General features: G+C 41.8%; 1 protein-coding gene and 1 pseudogene across 2 annotated transcripts; both read right to left on the reverse strand.

The window, feature by feature from the left end:
• Nucleotides 1–1,753: 1,753 nt before the first annotated feature.
• Nucleotides 1,754–11,569, reverse strand: LOC110485116 (apoptosis-stimulating of p53 protein 2-like; annotated as a pseudogene). The gene is made up of 11 exons (XR_016485463.1): nt 11,462–11,569; nt 9,195–9,359; nt 8,358–8,598; nt 8,202–8,210; nt 7,768–7,877; nt 6,928–7,344; nt 6,002–6,779; nt 5,383–5,443; nt 3,788–3,954; nt 3,360–3,559; nt 1,754–2,252 (listed from the first exon to the last, which is right to left on the reverse strand). The product of XR_016485463.1 is annotated as an apoptosis-stimulating of p53 protein 2-like (transcript).
• Nucleotides 11,570–14,068: 2,499 nt separating this feature from the next.
• LOC110486055 (uncharacterized) lies at nt 14,069–21,803 on the reverse strand. Its single transcript, XM_021557371.3, has 8 exons — nt 21,635–21,803; nt 20,625–20,833; nt 20,352–20,517; nt 18,057–18,920; nt 17,851–17,916; nt 16,639–16,731; nt 15,073–15,968; nt 14,069–14,953 (listed from the first exon to the last, which is right to left on the reverse strand). Exons 2-8 carry the CDS (start codon nt 20,814–20,816, stop codon nt 14,867–14,869), a joined length of 2,364 nt encoding a protein of 787 aa, XP_021413046.3. The 5' UTR covers nt 20,817–20,833; nt 21,635–21,803; the 3' UTR covers nt 14,069–14,866.
• Between the last annotated feature and the right edge of the window lie 3,015 nt (nt 21,804–24,818).

Consider the following 24,818-nt stretch of genomic DNA (forward strand, 5'->3'; position numbering starts at 1 on the left):
GGTTTGGAATGAGGAGGGGATGTTGAGCAATGCCGCTGAAGCTTGTGCATTCAACATTATTAGCACTTCATAGCACAGCATGCCAGGCTACATACAGTACTTAAACACACACACACACACAAAATGTTCTACAAAAACATTGGAAAATAAACATTGATAGGAAAACTGAAAGTAACACAACATTACAGAGCTTCAAATCTAGGTGGAACTACAGTGTCTTTAGAAAGTGTTCACACCCCTTTTCCCACATTGTTGTTGTGTTACAGCTTGAATTTAAAATGGATTAAAGCAGATTGTGTCACGGGTCTACACACAAATGAATTAAAATTAATGAATTAAAAATGAAAAGCTGAAATGTCTTGAGTCAGTAGGTATTCAACACCTTTTTTTTTGATTAACAAGTCACATTAGATGCATGGACTCACTATGTGCAATAGTGTTTAACATGATTTTTGAATGACTCATCTCTGTACCCCACAAATACAATAATCTGCAAGGTACCTCAGTCGAGCAGTGAATTTAAACACAGATTCAACCACAAAGACCAGGGAGGATTTCCAATGCCACAAAGAATGCCCATGATACTTGGTAAAACACTTAAAAACATACATTGAATGTCCCTTTGCTGGTTGCATGGTTAAGTTATTGCACTTTGGATGGTGTATCAATACACCCAGTCACTACAAAAGGTTCAGGCGTCCTTCCTAACTCAGTTGACGGAGAGAAAGGAAACTGCTCAGGGATTTCACCATGAGGTCAACAGTGACTTTAAAACAGTTACAGTTTAATGGCTGTGATAGGAGAAACTGAGGATGGTTCAACAACATTAGTTACTTCACAATACTAACCTAAATGACAGAGTGAAAAAAAGAAAGCCTGTACATAAATAAATATTCCAAAACATGCATCCTGTTTGCAATAAGGCACTAAACTAAAACTGCAAAAAATTGTGGCAAACAAATTAACTTTATGTCCTGAATATTGTTAGGTTTGAGGGAAATCCAACACAACATATCACTGATTACCACTCTTCATATTTTCAAGCATGGTGGTGGCTGCATCATGTTATGGGCATGCTTGTCACCGGCAAAGACTAGGGAGTTTTTTGGGGATAAAATAAAACAGAATAGAGCTAAGTACAGGTAAAATCCTAGAGGAAACCTTGGTTGAGTCTACTTTCCAACAGATGCTGGGAGACAAATTCACCTTTCAACATGACAATAACCTAAAATACAAGGCCAAATATACACTGGAGTTGCTTACCAAGATGATATTGAATGTCCCCGAGTGGCCTAGTAACAGTTTTGACTTAAATTGGATTCAAAATCTATGGCAAGAATTGATAATGGCTGTCTAACAATGATCAACCAACTTGAAAGCGCCTGAATATTTTTTTTAAATTATAATGTGCAAATATTGTACAACCCAGGTGTGTAAAGCTCTTAGAGAGAGATTAATCCAGAAAGACTCAGCTGTAATGTAACATGTAATGACTCAGGGGTGTGAATACTTGTTAATTAGATATTTCTGTATTTCATTTTCAATCCATTTGCAAACATTTCTAAACCATGTTTTCAGTTTGTCATTATGGTGTGTAGATTGGTGAGAAAATAAACTAATTTAATCAATTTTGAATTCAGGCTGTAACACAAAATGTGGAATAAGTCAAGTGGTATGAATACTTTCTGAAGGCACTGTATACCCACAGCAAGATTGTTTGTGATAACGGAAGATAAAGGAAAATAGTCAAATACACAACCAAAGTTTTTATATACTGTATCTTGTGTGGATATAAGCTTGCCATGACGTAGAAAAAGCTTTACATTTCCAACTGCCACAGTTACAAACCCTTACAAATGGATTCTGCTCAGAAAAATCACACGTCTACAAAAAAAAAAAAACACTGTTCAGAAGTCTCCATTACAAATGTTGCGCGGTGTATACATTCCTGCAGTGAAAAGGAAACAGCATGACCATGTGAATATTATCCATACATAGGTTGAAAACCCTTTAGCATGATATGGGTCTTTCACAGACAGGTCCAAAAGCTTGAAGTGGAATGCTTGACTTTGGCATCCAAAAGACCAGAAGTGTGAAATGTAAGCACTGGACTTTTAGGTTCTTCATTCGCCTTTCAAAAAGTCACTTCTTCGTGAACTTCGAGTCGGAGTAGTTTTCAGCGAGTAGAGTGGAACGTGAGCCGATATAATTTAAGCCAAGCTCCTCTGCCGTGGCTTGATCCTCAGATACAGCTAAAAAAAATAAGAAAATACCATTTTAAAGATCATATAACTATGGTAAGCAGGGGGCTGAGATTCTCATTTAGATGTCTCAATTTAGATTCAGCATTATTACATAACATTCTTAAGTGACAGGATTTCCCCCACTAGTTAAAGAAATCTATTAATCATTGCCAGATCTGGGATGATCTCCATATGTGAAATGGCAGAGTTTTTGTCAAGGAGGTTACGCATAGAGCTGGTAGGTCTTTACAAGGCATGCGTGACTAAGAAATATTAGCGTTGCATAGCACAATGTATTACTAATACAACTAATATAAGGACAGAACATTAGACAGGAGTAGAAACTAACGTGGGCATTGTTTAATGCGTTTCACAGGACAAAACATTCCCAGCATTCCAACGTAGGTAAGCAGGGGGGTGTTACAGGTGCCCTAAAGGGACAAAGGGACCTCTATGTAGGCCGTCATTGTAAATAAGAATTTGTTCTTAACTGACTTGCCTTAGGTTAAATAAATAAGAACACGGTTGTCAGGTTTTTTTTTGCTGGCTACACAGACAGAATTATTGCATTTTGGCAGATGGGGATCAATCATCCAGCGTGAGGTAGAGAGAGGATTGAAAACCAATTCTGAACTCTTTGGTAGAGATGCTGTGAAATCCCACTGGAGCAGTGTGAGAAAATGCGTGCATGCATAACCTACTGGTAATTACCCTGTTTCGACCCTACACTTAATACAGACTGCCATTTATTTTGTGATGCCCGGCCATTAGTGACCGGAGTTTGTTGGAGGCTTGCCTTTTAATGGAAATTTTACGGTATATGGAGAGATCCTAGATAAGCATTCCTCCTCTTAGACGCTTTGTGGAAATGGCCCTTGGTCAAAACCACTGGATATTCCTATACTAAACCACTGCTCTGAATACAATATGGAGCTGCAGCCCACAGACAATTTGCTGGATTCCAAATTGACTGCTCTTCACTCTGCCTATGATTTTTTGCCACATTTCTTACACCTATCCAATCATTTCAGGTCTACAGGAGTGCCTAGGACTTAGGAACTAGGGGTAGAGCATATGTGTGGCCAGGCTAGTGTCCCTACTCTCTCTCTTGCTCACCCCTAGCAGGTTTCTTGGAATGTAGCCCTCTCGGTCTCCGCAGTGTGCCCACCACCACTCTATCTCGTCCTTGTCCTCGCGCCGCAGCACCGTCATGCAGTTGCCTTCCTGGAAGGCCAACTCGTCATCGACCTCAGCCTCGTAGTCCCATAGGGCGTACACCACCCCACGGTTCATGATGCCCATCTTCTCCTGTACACCTGCATCAACACAAAGTCACACCCAACTCGTCAGGAACAAGACGTTAAGATTCAATTTCCGCTAAAACGTGTTATGGAGGGCAGAATGTTAGAGTAGATGAGGGTAGCTACATTTTGTAAACCAGCGGAGGGGTCGAGTGCAAAACGGAAAAAGAGTAGACACACGGATTGTTTTGAGCAAATCATGTTTGTGCTTTGTCTCCAGTCAGATTACACTAGCGGTCTCACCGTAGAGGAACTGGGAGCACTGTGCGTAGCCCTCCTCCATCTCCTCGCACTTGTCTGCCGCTGTCTGCATGTCACTGTAGGTGGTGGCGAACACAGCAGCCCCGGACTCCACCAGGAACTTACACACCTGCACATTGTTACAGGAGGCCGCACAGTGCAGTGGAGTCCTGGAAGAGAGAGACACGGAGAGGTAGAGTGAGGTAGGAATGGAAGAAAGAAAGGGAAGGAGGGCAGAGGGAGAAGGAGATAAGAGAGGGAACAAGGTGGGAGAGTTGGAGGAGATGAGAGCAAGAGGAGGGGTGAGGGAGAGAAGGAGGGGAGAGATAAAAAAAAACTAACTCTAATAATAGTGGGCGACTGACTGTATGTTACAGCCTTATTCTAAAATTGATTAAATATTATTTTTCCCCTCAGCAATCTACACGCAATAATGACAAAGCGAAAAGTGTTTTTAGAAATTGTTGCCAATTTATTTGAAAAAAAATGAAATAACACATTTACATAAGTATTCAGACCAGGGAATAGGAGACTAGCCAGGATCGAGGGAAAGATGAATGGAGCAAAATACAGAGAGATCCTTGTTGAAAACCTGCTCCAGTGCACTCAGGACCTCAGACCGGGGCGTAGGTTCACCTTTCAACAGGTCAACGACCCTAAGCACACAGCCAAGACAACACAGGAGTGGCTTTTGGACAAGTCTCTGAATGTCTTTGAGTGGCCCAGCCAGCCAGAGCCCGGACTTGAACCCAATCGAACATGTCTGGAGAGATCTGAAAAATAGCTGTGCAGCAACGCTCACCATCCAACCTAACAGAGCTTGAGAGGATCTGCAAAGATGAATAGGAGAAAATCCCCAAATACAGGTGTGCCATGCTTTTATACCCAAGAAGACTCGAGGCTGTAATCGCTGCCAAAGGTGCTTTAACAAAATAGAGTGTAAAGTGTCTGAATACTTATGTAAATATTTTTTCAATGTCATTATGGGTTATTGCATGTAGATTGATGAAAGGGAAACAAATGTAGTCCCTCAAAGGCTGTAAAGTAACAAAATGTGGAAAAATTTGAAAAAAAAAATGTTGAATAAAACAAAGGATATTTTTCCTATTCCGGAGCGAGTGTACATATGAAGTGGCTTTGTTGAGTGTAAAAGTGACAATTTGAAACAGGTCCTATACACTAGATTTAGAGCTATTTGATAACTTTAGTTGTGATGATGGGGTGCATGATGCGACTGTAGGCCATTGATGATTAAAGTCGCAAATGAAAGCTTGCGCTCTGTTCCTTGCCTCAGACTGCACATGCTGTCCTCTCATCAAGCGATCATATTTTCACCCATCAATTTAGTCTTGACTAATACAGTACCAGTCAAAAGGTTTGGACACACCTACTCATTCCAGGGTTTTTCTTTATTTGTACTATTTGCTACATTGTAGAATAATAGTGAAGTCATCAAAACTATCAAATAACACATATGGAATCATGTAGTAACCAAAAAAGTGTTAAACAAATCAAAATATATTTTACTTTATGTAAAATTAGTATCGATTTAGAATGAATTGCCCCTTATCAAATGGCCAGGAACAGGGGCAAAAAACATCTGCTCTCGAATAGTGAATGGAGGCCGCTTTCCTGCCATGGCGGACTGGTAGGTTACTCCTGATTTATAGTGGAGCATGTGCTTAATATGAGCAGCTGAAAATAAATATAGTAGCAGTATCCTCTTCAGTGGCAACCATCAAAACCCTGCTTTCACACTGGATTACATATAGAAAAGTCTGGGCTTATAAGAACACGCATTTCATATACAGGCCCACATAAGCTCTAATTTGCATATTGGGGTTTTGAAAAAATCATCACCTCAGAAAGCGCTGTCCATTGTGTTGCGTTAGGCTTTGAAACAACATCCACAATGACCATGTTTTCCAGTGAGTTTCAAGCTGTTGTTGAACTTCTTTCTTCAAATTGATCAATCACAGTGCGGTGAGTTTGAAAAACATGATACTGTTCTGATAAATGTTTGATGTGATTTTCAATTGCATTTATGTCCGAGTGGTTAGACTAGAGGGACAATAGAGCGCTGAGTACCAGGCGAGTTGGGTACACCAACGCATGTCCAGAGTGCATAAAAGGAGATTACCTTGACTCAACGGTTACATGGAATTTTACTGCATGTACCCCAATATCCATACCAGCACAACTTTTAGTATGTTTGGCTAAAACATGACCTCATACTATATAGTATGCTAGTATGGGGTATTTGGTGTGGCTTACATACCGGAGGCAGAGTCACCTGTCCCGTGACCTCCGGAGCCTTCATGTTGAGGGTGTCCTCCCCCAGGTCCTGCTCCCCTGCGCTGGGGTATGGAGGGGGGTGGGTACTCCTCCAAGTAGGTTTCTGGCTGATGGGGGGGGCGGGTGGCAGGGATCTGGCTCCTCTTCCTCCAGCAACGGGGGCATGGTGTGGCTGGAGGAGGAAGAGGGCTCTGGGATGGGCGAGCGGGGGGGCACCTGTGCATCTTCCTCGGTCTCAGCGAGGGACGCTGCAGCGGTGAAAACTTGGGACGTACCAGTGCAGTCTGGGGCTCCACCGGCACTGGCCCCCTCCTTCCATGTTCCTCCACCTTCACCCTCGTAGGGAGACGCCACACCAGTCTCCATGGCGGCCAGTGTGGTCTTCTGGTAGAGAAGCTTCTGGATGTTGGGCCCCGCGGGGCCCTCAGGCTCTGTGATGGAGCTGCGCTTCTTGAGGGGTCGCGGGGCATGGTGCAGCCGACGGCGCAGGGCTTCCAGGTCGGCGTCGCTGGGGTGCCGGTGAGGGTGCGAGATGAAGGGGAGGAGCTTGGTGGGGCTGAAGGGACGAGGGGCCCGCTCCGTCTCCTGGCCCCACTGGCTCTCAGGTGCCAGAGACGCCAGGCCGGGACCCCCCTGGTCCACCTCGAAATCGCCGGCCCCCAAATGGAGTCCTGGAGGAGCGACTGCTGCCCCCCACTGCCTGAGATGACTGATTTTCCATACATTATCAGAGAGAGAGTGAATGGTCAATCTAGCATGCTAACACAATAACATCTTTTAAAAGAGTATTTTCCAAAACAATAACAGAAAATGCAGAATGATTTGAACAAATTACTCAGTTTAGTAACATGGTAAAGATCCAGGAGTCACAGGAGTAGCCAAGACACGACAGTAGCCCATGGCTCCTTCTCTCACCTCTGGGCTGCGTGCGTGTCAGAGTGCCCCCGCCTGTCCTGGGCTGTTGGGTGTACATGGAGTAGATGGAGGAGGCAGCCACCGTCTGTAGCTTCTGGAGGACAGGCACTGCCGCTGTGGAACTCTGGAGGATCCGGGGTGAAGGGGCGCACCGTAGCCGCCGGAGGAGCCTCCTGCTTGGGTGGCAGAGGCAGGGTGTGGCTGTGGATGGGCGGAGGTGCACACAGATGGAGGGAGGCGTACGGTTTTGCCTTGCCCGGGAAGGTGCCCGTGCTGTAGGGCGGTTTGCCGAAAGTCGGGGGCTTGGTAGGGATAGGAGGTGGCACCTTGCCGAGAGCCTTACCACCCGCCTATCAAGTCAAGAAGACCGTAACATACATAGTATGATGAAAATTAAATGCATAATAATATAACTGCAACAATGTCAGTTAACAGATGGTTTTATCCAATGCAACTGTTCAAACACAAATCCAGTATGTGGGCCATGAGGGAATCAAACCTACAAATGGTGTTGCAAGTACAACGCTCCAACCAAAAAACAACCCTGTGTATCAAAAATACATTGAAGCTGCTTCATTGTCTAATCGGGCATTTATGGAAAAGCTAAAAATAAAAATGGAAAGCAGAATAATCTATATCTCTGACCACATTCTCTGTGGGTCTGTGATAATTTCTAGGAAGGATGGAAGTCGGGTAGGGAGGAACATAGCAAGGGAGCATCTTTTAAGTATACTGTATGAACGTTCAAAAAAATGCTTCTGAAAATCAGTGACCTCCCTCAAGAGGTCCTCGCTGCTCGGATTGTTCTGTGAGTGGACGGGAGCGGGGGCGGCAAACATAGAAATGTGACGCCCCTTTTGGTCCTTGAGGGTCTCGGCATCTCCTGCAACCACAGAGGAAATCACATCAGAACATTATCTGAACCATATGACATTTACATTATTAAAACCAAATGACATAACATTATCCAAACCATATGACGTCCACATAAGAACGTCCACCAAACATAATCAAGAGGGTCAGAACCATATACACGTCACAATCACTGTAACCTGGAGGCAGTCTTTATTTTGAATATATTCCCAGCATCAGTTTAATAAAACACTATACTACACCTGACATTAATTTCTAAATTAATGAAATATGGCTTTAGCAAGAATTCCCTTCATTAATTCAAAATTGCACAAATTCTTGGATGACTGAAAACCTGTCGGAGCTGGGAGAAGTGTTAACACATGGAAAGAGCACTTGAATTGCAAAGGCAGATATACACAATCTACTACTACTACTACACAGTTACACACATGCACACTAACACAGCCACAAGCGCACAATCACAATTGAACACACACAAAGTAAAATCATCCATAACGAAAAACAACATTCTTACCTGGGTAGGGTTTAAGCGGTCTAGGAGGGGCCTTCATGGAGGAGTCTGGCATGGGTAAGGTGATGGTGCCGTCGGGGTAGGCAGGCTTGATCAGCAGCTCCTGTCGGCTGGGCACCGGAGGCCCTGGGGCCGCAGTGGAGGACAGGATGTAAGGACCCACGGCCGCCACCCTGGAAGGACCACATGGCTGCAGGGCCTGGCTCTTTGTGGGGACCTGGAGAGAATGTTTGGGTAACACATTATCTAAAGTTAGCAGGTATGACACTTTATTAGTTGTTATTAGCATATATGAGCCTTTATAAAATCTTATTATGAGCCTTATATGTTATGTCACCCTATGTAGGCCAGGGATGGGCAACTGGCGGCCCGCGGATCACTTTCCATTAAAAAATAATAATAAATAGAATTATAAATGTTTTTAGGAACTCAATGGGGGTCTCAACTATCTGCTGTCAAGAGGGAGCTGCTAAAATGTTTTACTTGCAACAAAATGTCACTTTGTGACCCCCAAAGTATGGATGTGGGTATTCAGACCCTTGAGCCTCTGTGGACCCTCGTGATTAGTTCCGATTTTCTGTGGCCCCCACCCCCATCAAAGTTGCCCATCCCTGATGTAGGGATGCAGGAGTAAAATATTACTCCTGCACACATCACATTTATCTCATGGACAGTGAGGTCTTGCATCTATGAATTGGAGTGGTGATACATTTCCCTGGCCCCATTCCTAAGCTTCATTTAAAAAAATGTGGGGCTGATGTGGTCCACTGCCCTAAGGGAACAATAAAGCTTTTGAACATCGACTTGACTCACGGGCAAGTTCGCCTTCTGCTGTAGCGCTGCCTTCTTCTTCCACAGGCGTTCGCGGAGTTCGGCCACTCGCTTGTCCATGGTGGCCACCTCCAGGCTGCGCTTGCTCAGGCTCTCACGCTGCTATTGCAGCTTGGCACTCTGGTCCTGGTTCAGCTTATTCCTCAGCTTAAATCGGGGGGAGAAGGGAGAAAGAGCTAGAGTCAGCTTTATGTGTGTATAGCGATTTTCCTACTACTGAGCCCAACTAAGCCGAGCCAAACCAATCTCTACTAAGTTTGCCTGGTTACATATCCACCATAGTTGCTGGAACCGTGCTGAAAAGGACCGTGTAAAAAGAAAACTTCAGAGCCAGCAGTTTTGTTCGGGGGGTATACACTATATATACACACAAAAGTATGTGGACACCCCTTCAAATTAGTGGATTCGGCTATTTAGGCAACTGACAGGTGCATAAAATTGCTGACAGGTGCATAAAATTGAGCACACAGCCATATATAAAAATCGTCTGTCCTTGGTTGCAACACACTACCGAGTTACAAACTGCCTCTGGAAGCAACGTCAGCACAATAACTGTTCGTTGGAAGCTTCATGAAATTGGTTTCCATTGCCGAGCAGCTGCACACAAGCTTAAGATCACCATGCGCAATGCCAAGTGTCGGCTGGAGTGGTGTAAAGCTTGCCACCACTGGTATCTGGAGCAGTGGAAACACGTTCTCTGGAGTGATGAATCACGCTTCAACATCTGGCGGTCCAACCAATGAATCTGGATTTGGCAGATGCCAGGAGAACAATACCTGCCTGAATGCATAGTGCCAACTGTAAAGTCTGTTGGAGGAAGAATAATGGTCTGGGGCTCTTTTTCATGTTTCGGACTAGGCCCCTTAGTTCCAGTGAAGGGAAATCTTAATGCTACAGCATACAATGACAATCTAGACAATTCTGTGCTACCAACTTTGTAGCAACAGTTTGGGAAAGGCCATTTCCTGTTTCAGCATGACAATGCCCCCATGCTCAATGCGAGGACCATACAGAAATGGTTTGTCGAGATCGGTGTGGAAGAACTTGACTGGCCTGCCCAGAGCCATGACCTCAACCTCATCGAACACCTTTGGGAATTGGAATGCCGACTGTGAACCAGGCCTAATCACCCAACATCAGTGCTGTGGTTATGATGTTATTTTGCAGAGTCTACCTGTAAATGCCACAAAAATAAACTTCTGTGGATGCAGACAAATCTGATCACACACACACGCAACACACGCAAGCACAGAGAGACAGACATTTATTTATTTTTTAACCTTTATTTAACCAGGCAAGTCAGTTAAGAACAAATTCTTATTTTCAATGACGGCCTACCAGGGAACGGTGGGTTAACTGCCTGTTCAGGGGCAGAACAACATATTTTTTACCTTGTCAGCTCAGGGATTCAATCTTGCAACCTTACGGTTAATTGGTCCAACACTCTAACCACCTGCCTCACGAGGAGCCTGCCTGTTACGCGAATGCAGTAAGAAGCCAAGGTAAGTTGCTAGCTAGCATTCAACTTATCTTATAAAACACAATCAATCAATCATAATCACTAGTTATAACTACACATGGTTAAAGATGTTACTAGTTTATCTAGCGTGTCCTGCGTTGCATATAATCGATGCGGTACGTGTACCTAACCACAAACCTCAATGCCTTTCTTAAAATCAATACACAGAAGTATATATTTTTAAACCTGCATATTTAGCTAAAAGACAGGTTAGCAGGCAATATTAACCAGGTGAAATTGTGTCACTTCACTTGCGTTCATTGCACGCAGAGTCAGTGTATATGCAAGTTTGGGCCGCCTGGCTCGTTGCGAACTAATTTGGCAGAATTTTTACGTAATTATGACATAACATTGAAGGTTGTACAATGTAACAGCAATATTTAGACTTAGGGATGCCACCCATTAGATAAAATACGGAACGTTTCTGTATTTCACAGAAAGAATAAACGTTTTGTTTTCAAAATTATAGTTTCCGGATTCAACCATATTAATGACCTAAGGCTCGTATTTCTGTGTTATTATGTTATAACTAGGTCTATGATTTAAAAGAGCAGTCTGAGCGACGGTAGGCACCAGCAGGCTCGTAAGCATTCATTCAAACAGCACTTTCATGCGTTTTGCCAGCAGCTCTTTGCTGTGCTTAATGTATTGAGCTGTTTATGACTTCAAGCGTATCAACTCCCGAGATTAGGCTGGTGTAACCGATGTGAAGGGGCAGCTCTTGGGGAACTGTGGATATTGGAGGGCTGGTGGCCTGGCAGTTGGGAGCTTGGGGCGGTGGCTGATAGGTTGCTGGTTTGGGTCCCCGTTTTTGACCTTGTGGGAGAGCTGTCGACATGCTCTTGAGCAGGGTGTTGAAGCTGGTTGCTTCTGTGGGTCGCAATGGATGGGAGTCTGTTACATGACTGAAAGTAATGTAAATGTTGAGCTGTTTCTCTGCAAGTAGATACGTTTTAATATTCAAATGTTTATTTTTGTAAATTATATAATAATACAAAATAAAACAAAATATGTTGTCTAGTGTCAAACTTTCTCTTGCAGGAAGTGAACAGAGATATATCCTTTATGTAATTAATTAATGCTTATATCGATCTGATGACAGTCATAGTAACTCATCATCACATTCATTAACATTCTGCATGCAATGCATAGGCCTAGTGATTATAATATAGCTCATCGTAATATAACACAGTCGGTGTGTTACATGAATAAACATGCGTAGTCTCTTGATAAGCCTTGTATTCTTCAACACAACAATTATATTTCCATGTTGAGTGCAAAAGCTAAAAGCTAGTCAGATGGATAACTACAACACTTGAATTTGGAATTTCAGTTTCTACATTTCCTGACACTCCATTGCTGGCAACCACGGACCAGTATTGTATAGTTATCAGTAAAACAAGTATCCTAAAGTCTATAGACATAGCCATTCAGATTTTACATTATAATGTTGGCCTACACGCATAATCGTAGTCTACTTTGCAATATACTGCCATTTTATCAAATGATTCTTCAGTGATGAAAGTTTTCATCCATGCTTTATGGGCTCAGTATACCTATGACTGCCTAACTCATCACTAGGTATTTCATTCATTCTCATAAACAAAACGTTTTTCTACAAACAACTTTGACATGTTAGGTCAATCATTGCAGTCACAGTTCCATCTTGTATAATGGTTATATTCTCCTCCCAGTAGCAAGTGGCAGGGTGGTCATCGACTGCAATATATACATTCTGATTTGTGGTTTTCAAATTACGGTTGCCCGCAGCCCATGAATGACAATTTCAGTTTGTGTGGTCATTCCAATACGTTTGTAAATGGTTCCAGGTGGTTTCGAATGTCTAATTATTCATTTTGTTAGACAGTTTATTCTCGAGTCTGAGTTTTACTACAGATTCTTCTCACCAGTATACTTTTGGGCAAATATCAGGTTTAGTCATTTGCAGGCCTTTGCCCTTCCTTACTAATAAACGGTCAATCTGTAGTGGGGAAAGTTATTTCAATTTATGCTCCGATGTGCTTCGTAAGTAAAAGGCTACAACAGCGGTTACCAACAGGTCTATCGTGATCTCCAAGCATTTCCGTAAAAAACAATAAACCCAAAGACATGGTTTATAAACTAATAAAGCCTTGCTTTCCTATTTATTCTTATTTTTTTTTACATTTGTTTCGCACTGTTAAGCGTAGGTGCACTTGATTCAGCAGCCCTAGTGCCGGGAAGGAAAAGTAGGCTACAATTATGCATGTAGACCAAAATTATGTGTATGTAATCAAGTGCACTATGCCTACACACTTTAGAATACATGTACTTGTTGTTACTCATATTCTTCATCAAATGCCCTCAGACGAGGTTATTTCACTCCATATGTTCTCTCGATGCGTTGTTATTCCTGGTTCCCGATGGTTTACAACTTCTCTTGGGCCTTTTGTTCCTTCCCGCAACATATGTTTGGCTCATCTGGTTTTCCATGCTTCTTGTAACCACCTTAACTCTCAAGCACTGGTATAGCTTGCACAATTGTTTTGTTAGTTCTATTTCTTTCTGAGAAAGAGATATATAGTTCCAAATCTTGAATTTAAGGGGGTACAGGTAATTTTAGATAGTTGGTACATAACTTTTAAACAATAGATCTTGTAAATTAGGGAAATATCATTTCTATGTGAAGGGTACAATTAATTTGTTAAACAGCTGTAAGTATGACCATTTGCCACAAGAGATGGTATACAAAGTGGTGTAGACATGTTATTTTTACCAGTTTAAAAACAGATCTAGGAAGTTTAACCTCAAATTGCTTCCAGCAATTTCCATGAGAAATTCTCATACAAAAATGAATTCCCCCAATTATCCATCAGAAGCAACTATATCCTCTTATCCATCCATTCTTCGTAATGCTGAGATTTTTTCCCCTAAACTTTACATTTTCTAAATGGATGATTATGGTTAAACAGTTTCCAGTAGTGTACAACTTGTTGGTGAAAAGAAAGCTTAAAAGGCTTACAATTCTGAATAGTAAAGTCACAGCGCAAAGCAAAACCTAGACCTATTATATAACCTTAATTTAAAAGGTTGCATTCTGGACTGTCAACCTTAGCTTCAGTGTCCAAATACATATGGTGAGGACTGTATGCATCTTGTCAAGCTCTCTATTTGTGTATAAGACCGAGAGAATGTTGCTGGTAGGAAGTAAAACTGAAGCATGTCAGATTGTGCCTCACATTGTGCCTATTTGACATCTCTTTCTGTTGTCCATTGATGGTTTTCAATAACTCTTGTCGTGGTAATTTCCTGTATTACTAAGTGAAAGGAGAGTTTACAAACCACACACACAAGTCAGTTATACTTTAAACTTAATATTTTAATAATATGAGCTTCACCATAGCCCTGTGACTCTCAGATCAATTCAGTGTCTATAAATGAATTCTGAGTATCAACGTAATGGCAACAGATCTTTTATAGCAAAGATCCACCCCTCTCACTTACATGACGAACCACAGATAATAGGAAAACAGCACAAAGGCCTTTTACTTGAGAGAGAGGAGTATCCCATAGCCAGATAGCATTAGCTATAAATTATTGTTCAGTTTGCTCTCTAAGACGAGGTTCTAATCTCGTTCTTGGTACTTCATATTACCAAAACATTTCCTCATCCAATGGCATATATCAATTGTCAATTCTAGATACTCCCATCTCAAATACACCCCTCCTGGACAAACTCCCGGAGGGTAGTGAGCCTCTAGGTCATATACTAAATCAAGATAAGGGCAACATCAGAGGGGACATACAATGGTTCTAGACATTACCATACTCCTCCCCCAATGGAAAAAGGAGGGAGTGACTGGAGTACAGACATGGTGGGGCCCTTCACATGGTTTAACAGATATATTCATTATGAAGACAATGTTTAAACCTGACTTTACCCTTTCTGATATTCTGCCTATTTCCAAACATGTAAAAGACAAGCCTGACCTCTCACCTCTCTGGGCCTCAAGTGACTTTTCCCTAGAGAAGAGAGGAAAATGCAACTGCCAACAGTATAGTCCAAAAGAAGACATTCTAATGACAAGTATAAAATAATTAAAACATATTTTTTATCTATGTTACCTAACTAATTCTGATTCAGCTACGACACTCTTCAAGGAACTATCAGTCTGCTGACAGACATGACCTCGCGCAAAGTTCGGAAGCAATTGTTTGTGTACTTTTCCAATGTACCAGCCTCCTAGAGAGAGAAAAAGAGAGTGAGTGAGCCAAGAAGCAACAACAGGTTGAGTTATGAGTACAACTTAGCTATTTAGCGAATATTAAAATGTTACGAAATTTGCTTGAAAAAAAGCAAACCTGGCACAGTCGGGGCAGCATTGATGAAAGGTAGTTGAACCCCATTGGCTCCTGGCTATACCACATGCTGTCACTGGTGATGACCATCTTCTTAGGATGGAGATAGAGGGCGGTGGCATCTGGCGGGATCTTGCTCAGATACTTCTCCAAGGAGGCGACTGGACAGAGTGGACTATCAGGGTTCTGAAACATGATTCCACAGCGATTCTGCCAGTTCTGCTCTTCTGCATCTTTGTGGTTCGGTCTTTCTTCTTTGGAAGTCAGCATTGCATATTTTGCTCCGTTTTCATCGTACCTTATTACAAACGACTGTGGCGTTAGCCGTCTATTGCCCTCTTTTCCTCTGGGGCCAAAGTGTAACTGGATATCAAACCACACTTTGTTCACTAGTCCTCTGGGTGTGTAGGGGCTTAGCACAGTAGAGTTTTGAAGAATCTCAAGGTCTTGTGCTGTAATCACCTTAGGATGGGTAGTTTTGTCCCTGCCCTCTCGTCTGAGTTTCTTTAGTACCCCAAGAAATACATTATTAGAGGAGGTAAACTCACTGTCCTTCATCAAGCACCAGGATCTGCTAAGGGGAGGGAGGTTAATGAATCTGTTCACGCCAGCCCGGATTCCGATATAGCTTGGGATGCAATACTCCCCACCTTTACCCCTTCGAACAGAACAGTAAAAATCTCGCAAGAGGACATTCATTTCAGATTTCTCAATGGTTGAAAAATCCACTATCATCTGTTTCTCTGCCAGCCAGTCCTTAAAGCAGTTTATAGCCCACAAAGTTTGCTTGTTGGTTGCTTGTACAATGCTGCTCTTTTCTAATTGATCTAATACTTCAGTGTCTACCTCTGCATGTCTTGACACCATGGGCCTATCCGTATCCATGTTCAGCGACTCTTCTACAAACAGATCAAATGAATCAAATGTTATGTTTGCAAATTCATCCTTGGGATAACTGTGACAATGTTTTGTTAAGGCGTCAGCATGCTTCAGTTTGGCTGGCGGCTAGGTGAACCCGAACAAATGTGCTCGCCTACTCCCTTCAAATGAAAACGAGAACATGGCAATAGTACTGTTGGTCCATTTTGATACGCCGTAGCCAGTATACGCTTCCTCAAAACAGTCAGAATGGATCTAAATAACTCAAGAAATCTGTTATTAATTTAGACGTTTTTGCAGAAGAGATCTTAGTTAGATGTAAAATTGCGAGACTAAGATGTTTGGTGCAGTATTTAATGAAAAGATTTGCATCAAAATTAGTCATCTCTCGTTGAATGACAAAAAAATACTTTATTGAAGGATCCTAATCACCGAAGGGGCGTAGACTTTAGTTCTGAACTTCAGCTTGCCTTAAAAAAAAAATGGTGTACCCGAACAGCCGAAAAAACCCTCACCGAAGTCCAAAACGTCACTAAATGTTACCATGCACGAACTCTTCCGAACTGTTTTGGCTGGGAAGCATGCGGACGCCTTCACAAAGTTGCAGAATGTAAATAATTCACAATGATCACCTTTTAATAGTGAAAGTTATGAGGTAGCCATGAGGCAATTCCTTAATAAATCAATTACCTTTGTGTTTTTCTAGTTGATCTAATATTTCGGTGTCTACCTCTGCATGTCTTGACACCGTGGGCCTATCCGTATCCATGTTCAGCCACTCTTCTACGAACAGAGCAAATAGTCTGTGTGTGCAAGAACTCAATTCACCCTTGGACTCCTAAACAACACATTTTTTTTTTTAACTTTGGCAAAGCGTCAAGTCTACAACATTTGGTGGCGGGGAGAGTGGGGTAAGTTGAGCCAAATGGATTGTATGAGCCACCCTTGCTTCTAGGAAACCATACCAAAATGTTTTATATTTTACCAAATATTTAGGAAGAGGTCATAATTTCATGGAGTCTGTCATACAGCACCCCCTGAAAAATCGGAATAAAAAAAAATAAAAAAAGGTTAAAAAAATGTGTGCACTGGCCCTTTACTAGATGTATTAGCAGATCGATATAGCAGTCTGTAGTGTGAGCAAAAAATGGTCTGCGCTCAACATACTGCATATTCTTCTCACTATATTTGCTGGTGAGTGGAATTTCTAAACGGATGCTTCAGATTTATATCACCAATGATGTATCTGGTATATTTTGTCTGTGGTGATAGTTTTGAGAGTGAAAGTGATTAAGTAGCCGTGAGGTTATTGCATATTAAATGAGTCATCTTTTTTATTTAAATCAAACTTTCTATACATGCCGATGGTAGAAATGATGAGCATGTGAATCTTGGACCTGAATGACCAACCATTCAGGGGATAAGGGTGCTCAGCTGGCTCATTTTGGACCCCCCACTATAATGAAATACCCATAGCCCTGCAACTAATAAAGATAATAAGTTTGTCTTTAATATAATTTGAAAGCTTAAAAACACAGGATCGTAAAACGATTTAATATTTTTGTCTCAATGCTATATGATAGCAAATTATTGATACAATGCTTATTTCATGTTTTTCAGCTCCATTTATAGTATTAATGGAATAATCCACTCAAAAATGTTGTTGTTTTCTTCTTCATTAGTGCACTGTTGATCCAGTTCCAAATTGTTTTACATGTCAGCAATCAAGATTTCAAGATATAGCACTTCAAGATGCAAAGTGTATTGTGCCACATCCTCATGATGTGGTTTGCAACATATGATGCATTTTGCATTATCGTGACAATGTGGCACAATACAAAAATGTAGATTGATTGTACAGAACCTTAAGCCTAAATAAGTGAATTGAAATATCAGTTATACCTGTTGTTTTGATTTTCTTTTGTGCTTGAATGGTTGCACCGTCTTCAGCAACGATTAGATCTCCAGCTGTGTGATAAAATGGCAAACACGTGAGAACTGCAAATAAACTGCAAATATACAATACGTTGTGACACAGATTATTATTATTATTTTTTTTTAAAGGCCCGGACTACTCTGTGTCAGGCAAACCGGCTCCTAATGCTTACCTGTCCACATTTTTCTTTTTGGCCTTTGCATTTCTTGGTTCTGGTGCTCAGAAGAGTCAGATGTTTCATCAATTGGTATAGGGGTTCCCACTGGATTATTTTGTGTGGAGGGTTTGCCTGGCTGTATTGGTGTGGTGAATTTTGGCTGTATAGGTCTGGGGATTTTGGGTTGTATTGGTCTGGGGATTTTGGACAGTATTGAGGTGGGGGTTCCGTTCATGCAGATGGATGTGGGGATTCCATTCAGGCAGATGTATGTGGGGATTCCGTCTAGCTTGGTTGATGTGGAGGGTTTTCCTGGGTCTGTTGGTGTGGGGAGTCCGTCTAGCTCGGCTGGTGCAGGGGTCCCCACTGAATTCATTGGTGAAGGGGTTCCCACAGGATTAGTTGATGTGGAGTGTTTGCCTGGCTCTGTTAGTGTGGTGATTTTGTTCAGGCTGATGGATGTGGGGATTCTGTCTAGCATAGTTGGTGCAGGGGTTCCTGATGGATCAATTGCTGTAGGAGTTCCAACTAGATTGGTTGGTGTAGGGATTCCCACTGGATTGGTTGGTGTGGATGGTTTGCCTGGCTCTGTTGGTGTGGGGATTAGGTTCCGTCGTAAAGATATGGGGATTCCGTCTCGCTTGGTTGGTGCCGGGGTTCCCGCTGGATTGATTAGTGTGTTGTGTTTGCACGTCTCTGTTGGTGTGGGTATTATGTTCAGTCGGATGGATATGGGTATTCTGTGTAGCTCTGTTGGTGCAGGGGTTCCCACGGGATCGATTGTTGTAGGGGCTCCCTCTACCTCGGCTGGTGCAGGGGTCCCGTCTGGCTCTGAAGACACTGGGGAGCACTGGCATTGGGACTCGGTGCCGAGTGTGACTGCATTATAAAGAATGATAGTTATTCAAATATCTCTACAATGAGCATCAGAAGCTTTAATGTGGATGTCAAATAAAGAAACATGCGGTACACTACCTAGAAACCCAAAGCTCATCTTCAAGCTTAACTACAGTGAACTGGTTACAAATCTTAAAACAAAACAGAGAGCTGGAGAATAGTGACTATCCATGATGGGTGCATTAATGCCATAAAAATGGTTTCTCTTCCCAGGTTCCTTTGCATCATTCAACCAGTTAAAATAACACATTTGAACGCTCCGATTCCCATTTTTGTTATGCTATTTACATGTAAGACACTATGTCAAAGGGTAGATCCAAAATGTTGAAATCCTCCCAGTACAACATTTATTTTATTACCCGTTACAGTGCCCTCCCAACTCAACACACCTTGTCTCACAGTCTGTCTCCTTTTTCTCCAACTATACGGAGGCCTCTACTAGTCACCCCAAGGAGACCTAGGGTAGCTAAAGAGTTAAATATTTAGATCTCAGATGATATCTGGGGAGGAACCCTGTCTAGAATTCACTCATGTTCCACCAATGACAGATATCAATTGATACAAAGTAATGCATAGGCTTCATTAGTCCAAAACCAAACTACATAGAATTTACCCCCAGGTCTCCCCACGGTGTGACAGATATAAAGCCTTAGAGGTTTCATGACTTTTGTGTGAACATTTTTTTATGCTATTCAAAAAGGTATATGAGAGGGCCATTGAATCTGACCCAGAACTTGCTTTGCTCAGTGGCTCAGAGACTGTTTTAAAATCATCCTATGAGGAACAACAGGCTCTGATGTTTGGTATGGTGGCTGTCCCCCAAAAAGTATTAACAGAATGCAAGTCCCCCACCCGACCCCCTTACTTCCGCAGATAGATATAAAAAATGATTAACACCATAAACATGGAAAATATTAGTTTTTACAGGCTAATTCCTCCAACAGAATAAAAGTAAATAGTTAAGTCTTTTGTCTGTAATGTCTTTTTCGTTTTGTGTCGGCTCCCAGTAAGGATAGCTGTTGCCATTGGCATCGGCTAATGGAGGATCCTAATAAATCAAATTATGATTTAGGGCCCATTTCTGGATAGAGACTGATTGTGACCACCGAATGTTGTTGTAGCTGTAATATTGATGTCACTTAAAGGAAAGATTCACCGAACGTTATATCGTCACATTGCATCATATAATGCAAAATGTGTCATACTGGCTGTATGCTGGAATGGCGAATAGCTCAGATACACATGAAATGACACCGGGGATTGATAAAATATCGCTCAAAGATGGACAAATACAATATAACTTTCAAAATGAGTGAATCTTTCCTTGATGCAATATTCCACTTTATGTCTAGCAGCTGAGTTTGAGTACAACATTGTAAAAGAAAACCCTTCTAAAATAAAAAAAAAACGTACCATTCAGAAGACCTAAATAAATATTTCTCAGTGTTTCAATAGAGCCCGTTTCTTTTATGACTTGTGGGTGAGGGCAAAAGGAATCCATATCGATATGTTTTGTTCCATTTCTCCTTTTTCCAAGCAGGAGAAGGGGAACAAATCCCAGAGTATGTAATTTGTAGAGCTGAAATACAGAATCAGACATTCAGATTTAAAATAGTAGCTAGCCTATAATTTGAAAAATAGTATTGTTATGTTTAACATTGTTATATGAGGAGGGGGAACACTTACCAATACTTTAGTGGAAGTCAATATCTGAGAGCTATTATTATAATGGGTGCAATCATTGTGTTCCCATTCGTAATCATACTTCTTCAACGCTTGTAACATCTTCTCTTTTGGATGGTTAAAGAAACAACTGTTGCAGGTCTTACTAAACACAGTGGTTTGTGTCTGACACTGTATACACAGTGAGCCTGGCATTTTATCCCTTTTGAAATCTGATGAGAGAAATGACAAGCAGTTTAGTTATGCCAACTACCACAATTAGCTAGATGGCTAGCTATCTAGCTAACAAGACAGGTAAATACTGTAAAAGGCGACACATTTACTGGGCAGGGGGTTCTAACTTCAGTACAGGGAAACGTTAGCTAGCTAGCTAGCAAATAAAACTACAAACTAACTAGCGAATTTGCAAGCTATTTTGTAGCTGGGCAGAGCACTGACGTCCAACTGAACCAAGCGAAGTTACACATCACATAGGTCCTAGGATAGGATATGCTAATAAATGTCAATTGAAAAAGGTTCAAACAAACGAAAATTAAGCAAAGACTGCTAGCAGCCAGCAACATGGGGGTGTATTCAGCAGTCATAACTGAAGCAAAACAATTTGCAACGGGAAACGTTTTGCAACTAAACCTAGAGTTTCTATTGGACGAATTCAGGTAGGCCCCTCCCGTTTGGTTCCTAGTGAAAACACCCCATACTTCTGTAGCATAGCAACAACATCTTTTTTTAAACAGGTCTAGGTCTAACAAACGCGCTCTCCGGTGGGCAGATTAATAAAGATACAAAAAATAATATTCGTTAATTTCAATTGTAATTTTTAAGCTAGTTTGTAAACGTTACATAGTAGTACACATACGACCGTGTAATATGATGAATATAGTCACAGGTAAATGGATGCCCGACACCATTTTCCTGTGACTATATTCTTAATATAGCACGACCTGTCTTAACGTTACTGCTCTTCTAAAACTGTTAGAACATGTAGAAAACACAACATAATAAATATGTCTTACCGTCTCGATATGAACATAGAGCTAATTACTAGCTCAGCGATCAGCGAGTTGACTTTGCCCCTCTACTGTTCTTGATTAAATAATTATAATTTTTCTAAACGTTTACTTCCTTCTGCTGCTGCTGGTAGTAATAAAAAAAGAACTTCCGGTTTGTGCCTTCAAAATAAAAGCTCTTCTTTGAAACCAAGTTACAATTATATACTTTAAATAATGACCGCTGTCTGACATTTTTCAAATTCGTTTTTTTCATATTTTTTTTGGCCATATTAACAAGCTACTGCTACAGTGCTACACAATCATTATTATTATTTTTTTTCGTAGAATCCTTACCACTATTACACCTGGGTACTTATCGGCTCTTAACCAATCATGCTATTTCGTTAGTTTTTTTGCGTTGTTTTGTAACTTGTTTTGCACATAATGTTGCCGCTACCGTTTCTTATGACTGAAAAGAGAACTGAGATTACTCACCTCAGATGAGAGGAAAAGTTTTTCTTCAATGAGTCAGACGGGCGAGATACTACAGACACCTGACCAGGCCAGATCTCCTTCATTCGCTGGAGAAGGAAACAGAGATTTCGCTGAAAAAGATCAGGGTGCCTTGTGAGGATCAGGCGACGAGTGGCAAATCTGCCTTTGCCTTCAGTCCTGCTAGCTAGCGTTCAATCGCTGGAAAATAAATGGGACGAACTGTAAGCACGTACAGTTGAAGTCGGAAGTTTACATACACTTAGGTTGGTGTCATTAAAACTCGTTTTTCAACCACTCCACACATTTCTTGTTAACAAACTATAGTTTTGGCGAGTCATTTAGGACATCTACTTTGTGCATGACACAAGTAATTTTTCCAACAATTGTTTACAGACATATTTCACTTATAATTCACTGTATCACAATTCCAGGGTGTCAGACGTTTACATACACTCAGTTGACTGTGCCTTTAAACAGCTTGGACAATTCCAGAAAATGATGTAATGGCTTTAGAAGCTTCTGATAGGCTAATTGACATCATTTGAGGTGAACCTGTGAATTTATTTCAAGGCCTACCTTCAAACTCAGTGCGTCTTTGGAAACATCATGGGAAAATCAAAAGAAATCAGCCAAGACCTCAGAAAAAAACCTTGTAGACCTCCACAAGTCTGATTCATCCTTGGGAGAAATTTCCAAACACCTGAAGGTACCACGTTCATCTGTACAAACAACAGTATGCAAGTATAAACACCATGGGACTACACAGCAGTCATACGTCTCAGGAAGGATATGCACAAATCAATCCCAGAACAACAGCAAAGGACCTTGTGAAGATGCTGGAGGAAACAGGTACAAAATTATTTATATCCATAGTAAAAACAAGTCCTATATCGACATAACCTGAAAGGCCGCTCAATAAGGAAGAAGCCACTGCTCCAAAACCGCCATAAAAAAGCCAGACTACAGTTTGTAACTGCACATGGGGACAAAGATTGTACTTTTTAAATATGTTTTAAAAAATATATATTAAAATTTTACCCCTTTTTCTCCCCAATTTCATGGTATCCAATTGTTAGTAGCTACTATCTTGTCTCATCGCTACAACTCCTGTACGGGCTCAGGAGAGACGAAGGTTGAAAGTCATGCGTCCTCCGATACACAACCCAACCAAGCCGCACTGCTTCTTAACACAGCGCACATCCAACCCGGAAGCCAGCCGCACCAATGTGTCGGAGGAAACACCGTGCACCTGGCAACCTTGGTTAGCACGCACTGCGCCCGGCCCACCACAGGAGTCGCTGGTGCGCGATGAGACAAGGATTTCCCTACCGACCAAACCCTCCCTAACCCGGACAACGCTAGGCCAATTGTGCGTCGCCCCTCGGACCTCCCGGTATACACTAATTAGTATGTAAACTTCTGACCCACTGGGAATGTGATGAAATAAATAAAATATTAAATAAATCACTCTATTATTCTGACATTTCACATTCTTTAAATAGTGTTGATACATTTCAGGAATTGTGAAAAACTGAGTTTAAATGTATTTAGCTTAGGTGTATGTAAACTTCCGACTTCAACTGTATATCCAGCCTCTGGTAAGACATGGAGCGGGGGCCTATGCATATATGTAAACAACAGCTGGCGCACGATATCTAAGGAAGTCTCGCGGTTTTTGTTTGCCTGAGGTAGAGTATCTCATGACAAGCTGTAGACTACACGATCCACCTAGAGCGTTTCGCTCTGTATTTTTCGTAGCTGTCTCACATACCACCACAGACCGATGCTGGCACTAAAACCGCAATCAATGAGCTACATACCGCCATAAGCAAACAGGAAAATGCTCATCCAGAGGAGGCGCTCCTAGTGGCTGGGGACTTTAATGCAACAAAACTTAAATCAGTTTTACCTCATTTCTATCACCATGTTAAATGTGCAACCAGAGGGAAAAAAATTATAGACACCTTTACTTCACACGCAGAGATGCATACAATCGCTCCCTCGCCCACCATTTGGCAAATCTGACCATAATTCTATCCTCCTGATTCCTGCTTACAAGCAAAAATGAAAGCAGGAAGCACCAGTGACATGGTCTATATAAAAGTGGTCAGATCACGCAGATGCTAAACTATAGAACTGTTTCGCTAGCACAGACTGGAATATGTTCTGGGATTCTTCCGATGGCATTGAGTACATCACATTAGTCATTGGCTTTATCAATAAGTGCATCGAGGACATTGTCCACACAGTGACTGTACGTACATACCTCAACCAGAAGCCATGCATTACAGGCAACATTCGCACTGAGCTAAAGGGTAGAGCTGCCGCTTTCAAGGAGCGAGACTCTAACCTGGAAGCTTATAAGAAATCCTACTATGCCGTCCGATGAACCATCAAACAGGCAAAATGTCAATACAGGACTAATATTGAATCGTACTACACCGGCTCCAACACTCGTCGGGTATGGCAGGGCTTGCAAACTATTACAGACTACAAAGGGAAGCAAAGCCGAGAGCTGCCCAGTGACACAAGCCTACCAGACGAGCTAAATAACTTTTATGCTCGCTTCGAGGCAAGTAAAACTGAAACATGCCAGCTGTGTGATCACGCTCTCCGCAGCCGATGTGAGTAAGACCTTTAAACAGGTCAACATTCACAAGGCCGCAGTGCCAGACGGATTACCAAGACGTGTACTCCGAGTATGCGCTGACCA

Source organism: Oncorhynchus mykiss, chromosome 13, assembly GCF_057628025.1.
Source record: "Oncorhynchus mykiss isolate SJ-2025 chromosome 13, ASM5762802v1, whole genome shotgun sequence".
NCBI classification, from domain to species: domain Eukaryota; kingdom Metazoa; phylum Chordata; class Actinopteri; order Salmoniformes; family Salmonidae; genus Oncorhynchus; species Oncorhynchus mykiss.

Excerpts from the sequence above, each read along its gene's own strand:
- LOC110486055 (XM_021557371.3), bottom strand. The coding sequence starts at position 20,816 with ATGCCAGGCTCACTGTGTATACAGTGTCAGACACAAACCACTGTGTTT. Across the intron at positions 20,518-20,624 it reads TGACTTCCACTAAAGTATTG|CTCTACAAATTACATACTCT; the intron begins GTAAGTGTTCCC and ends TCTGTATTTCAG. Across the intron at positions 14,954-15,072 it reads TGCTGCCCCGACTGTGCCAG|GAGGCTGGTACATTGGAAAA; the intron begins GTTTGCTTTTTT and ends TTCTCTCTCTAG.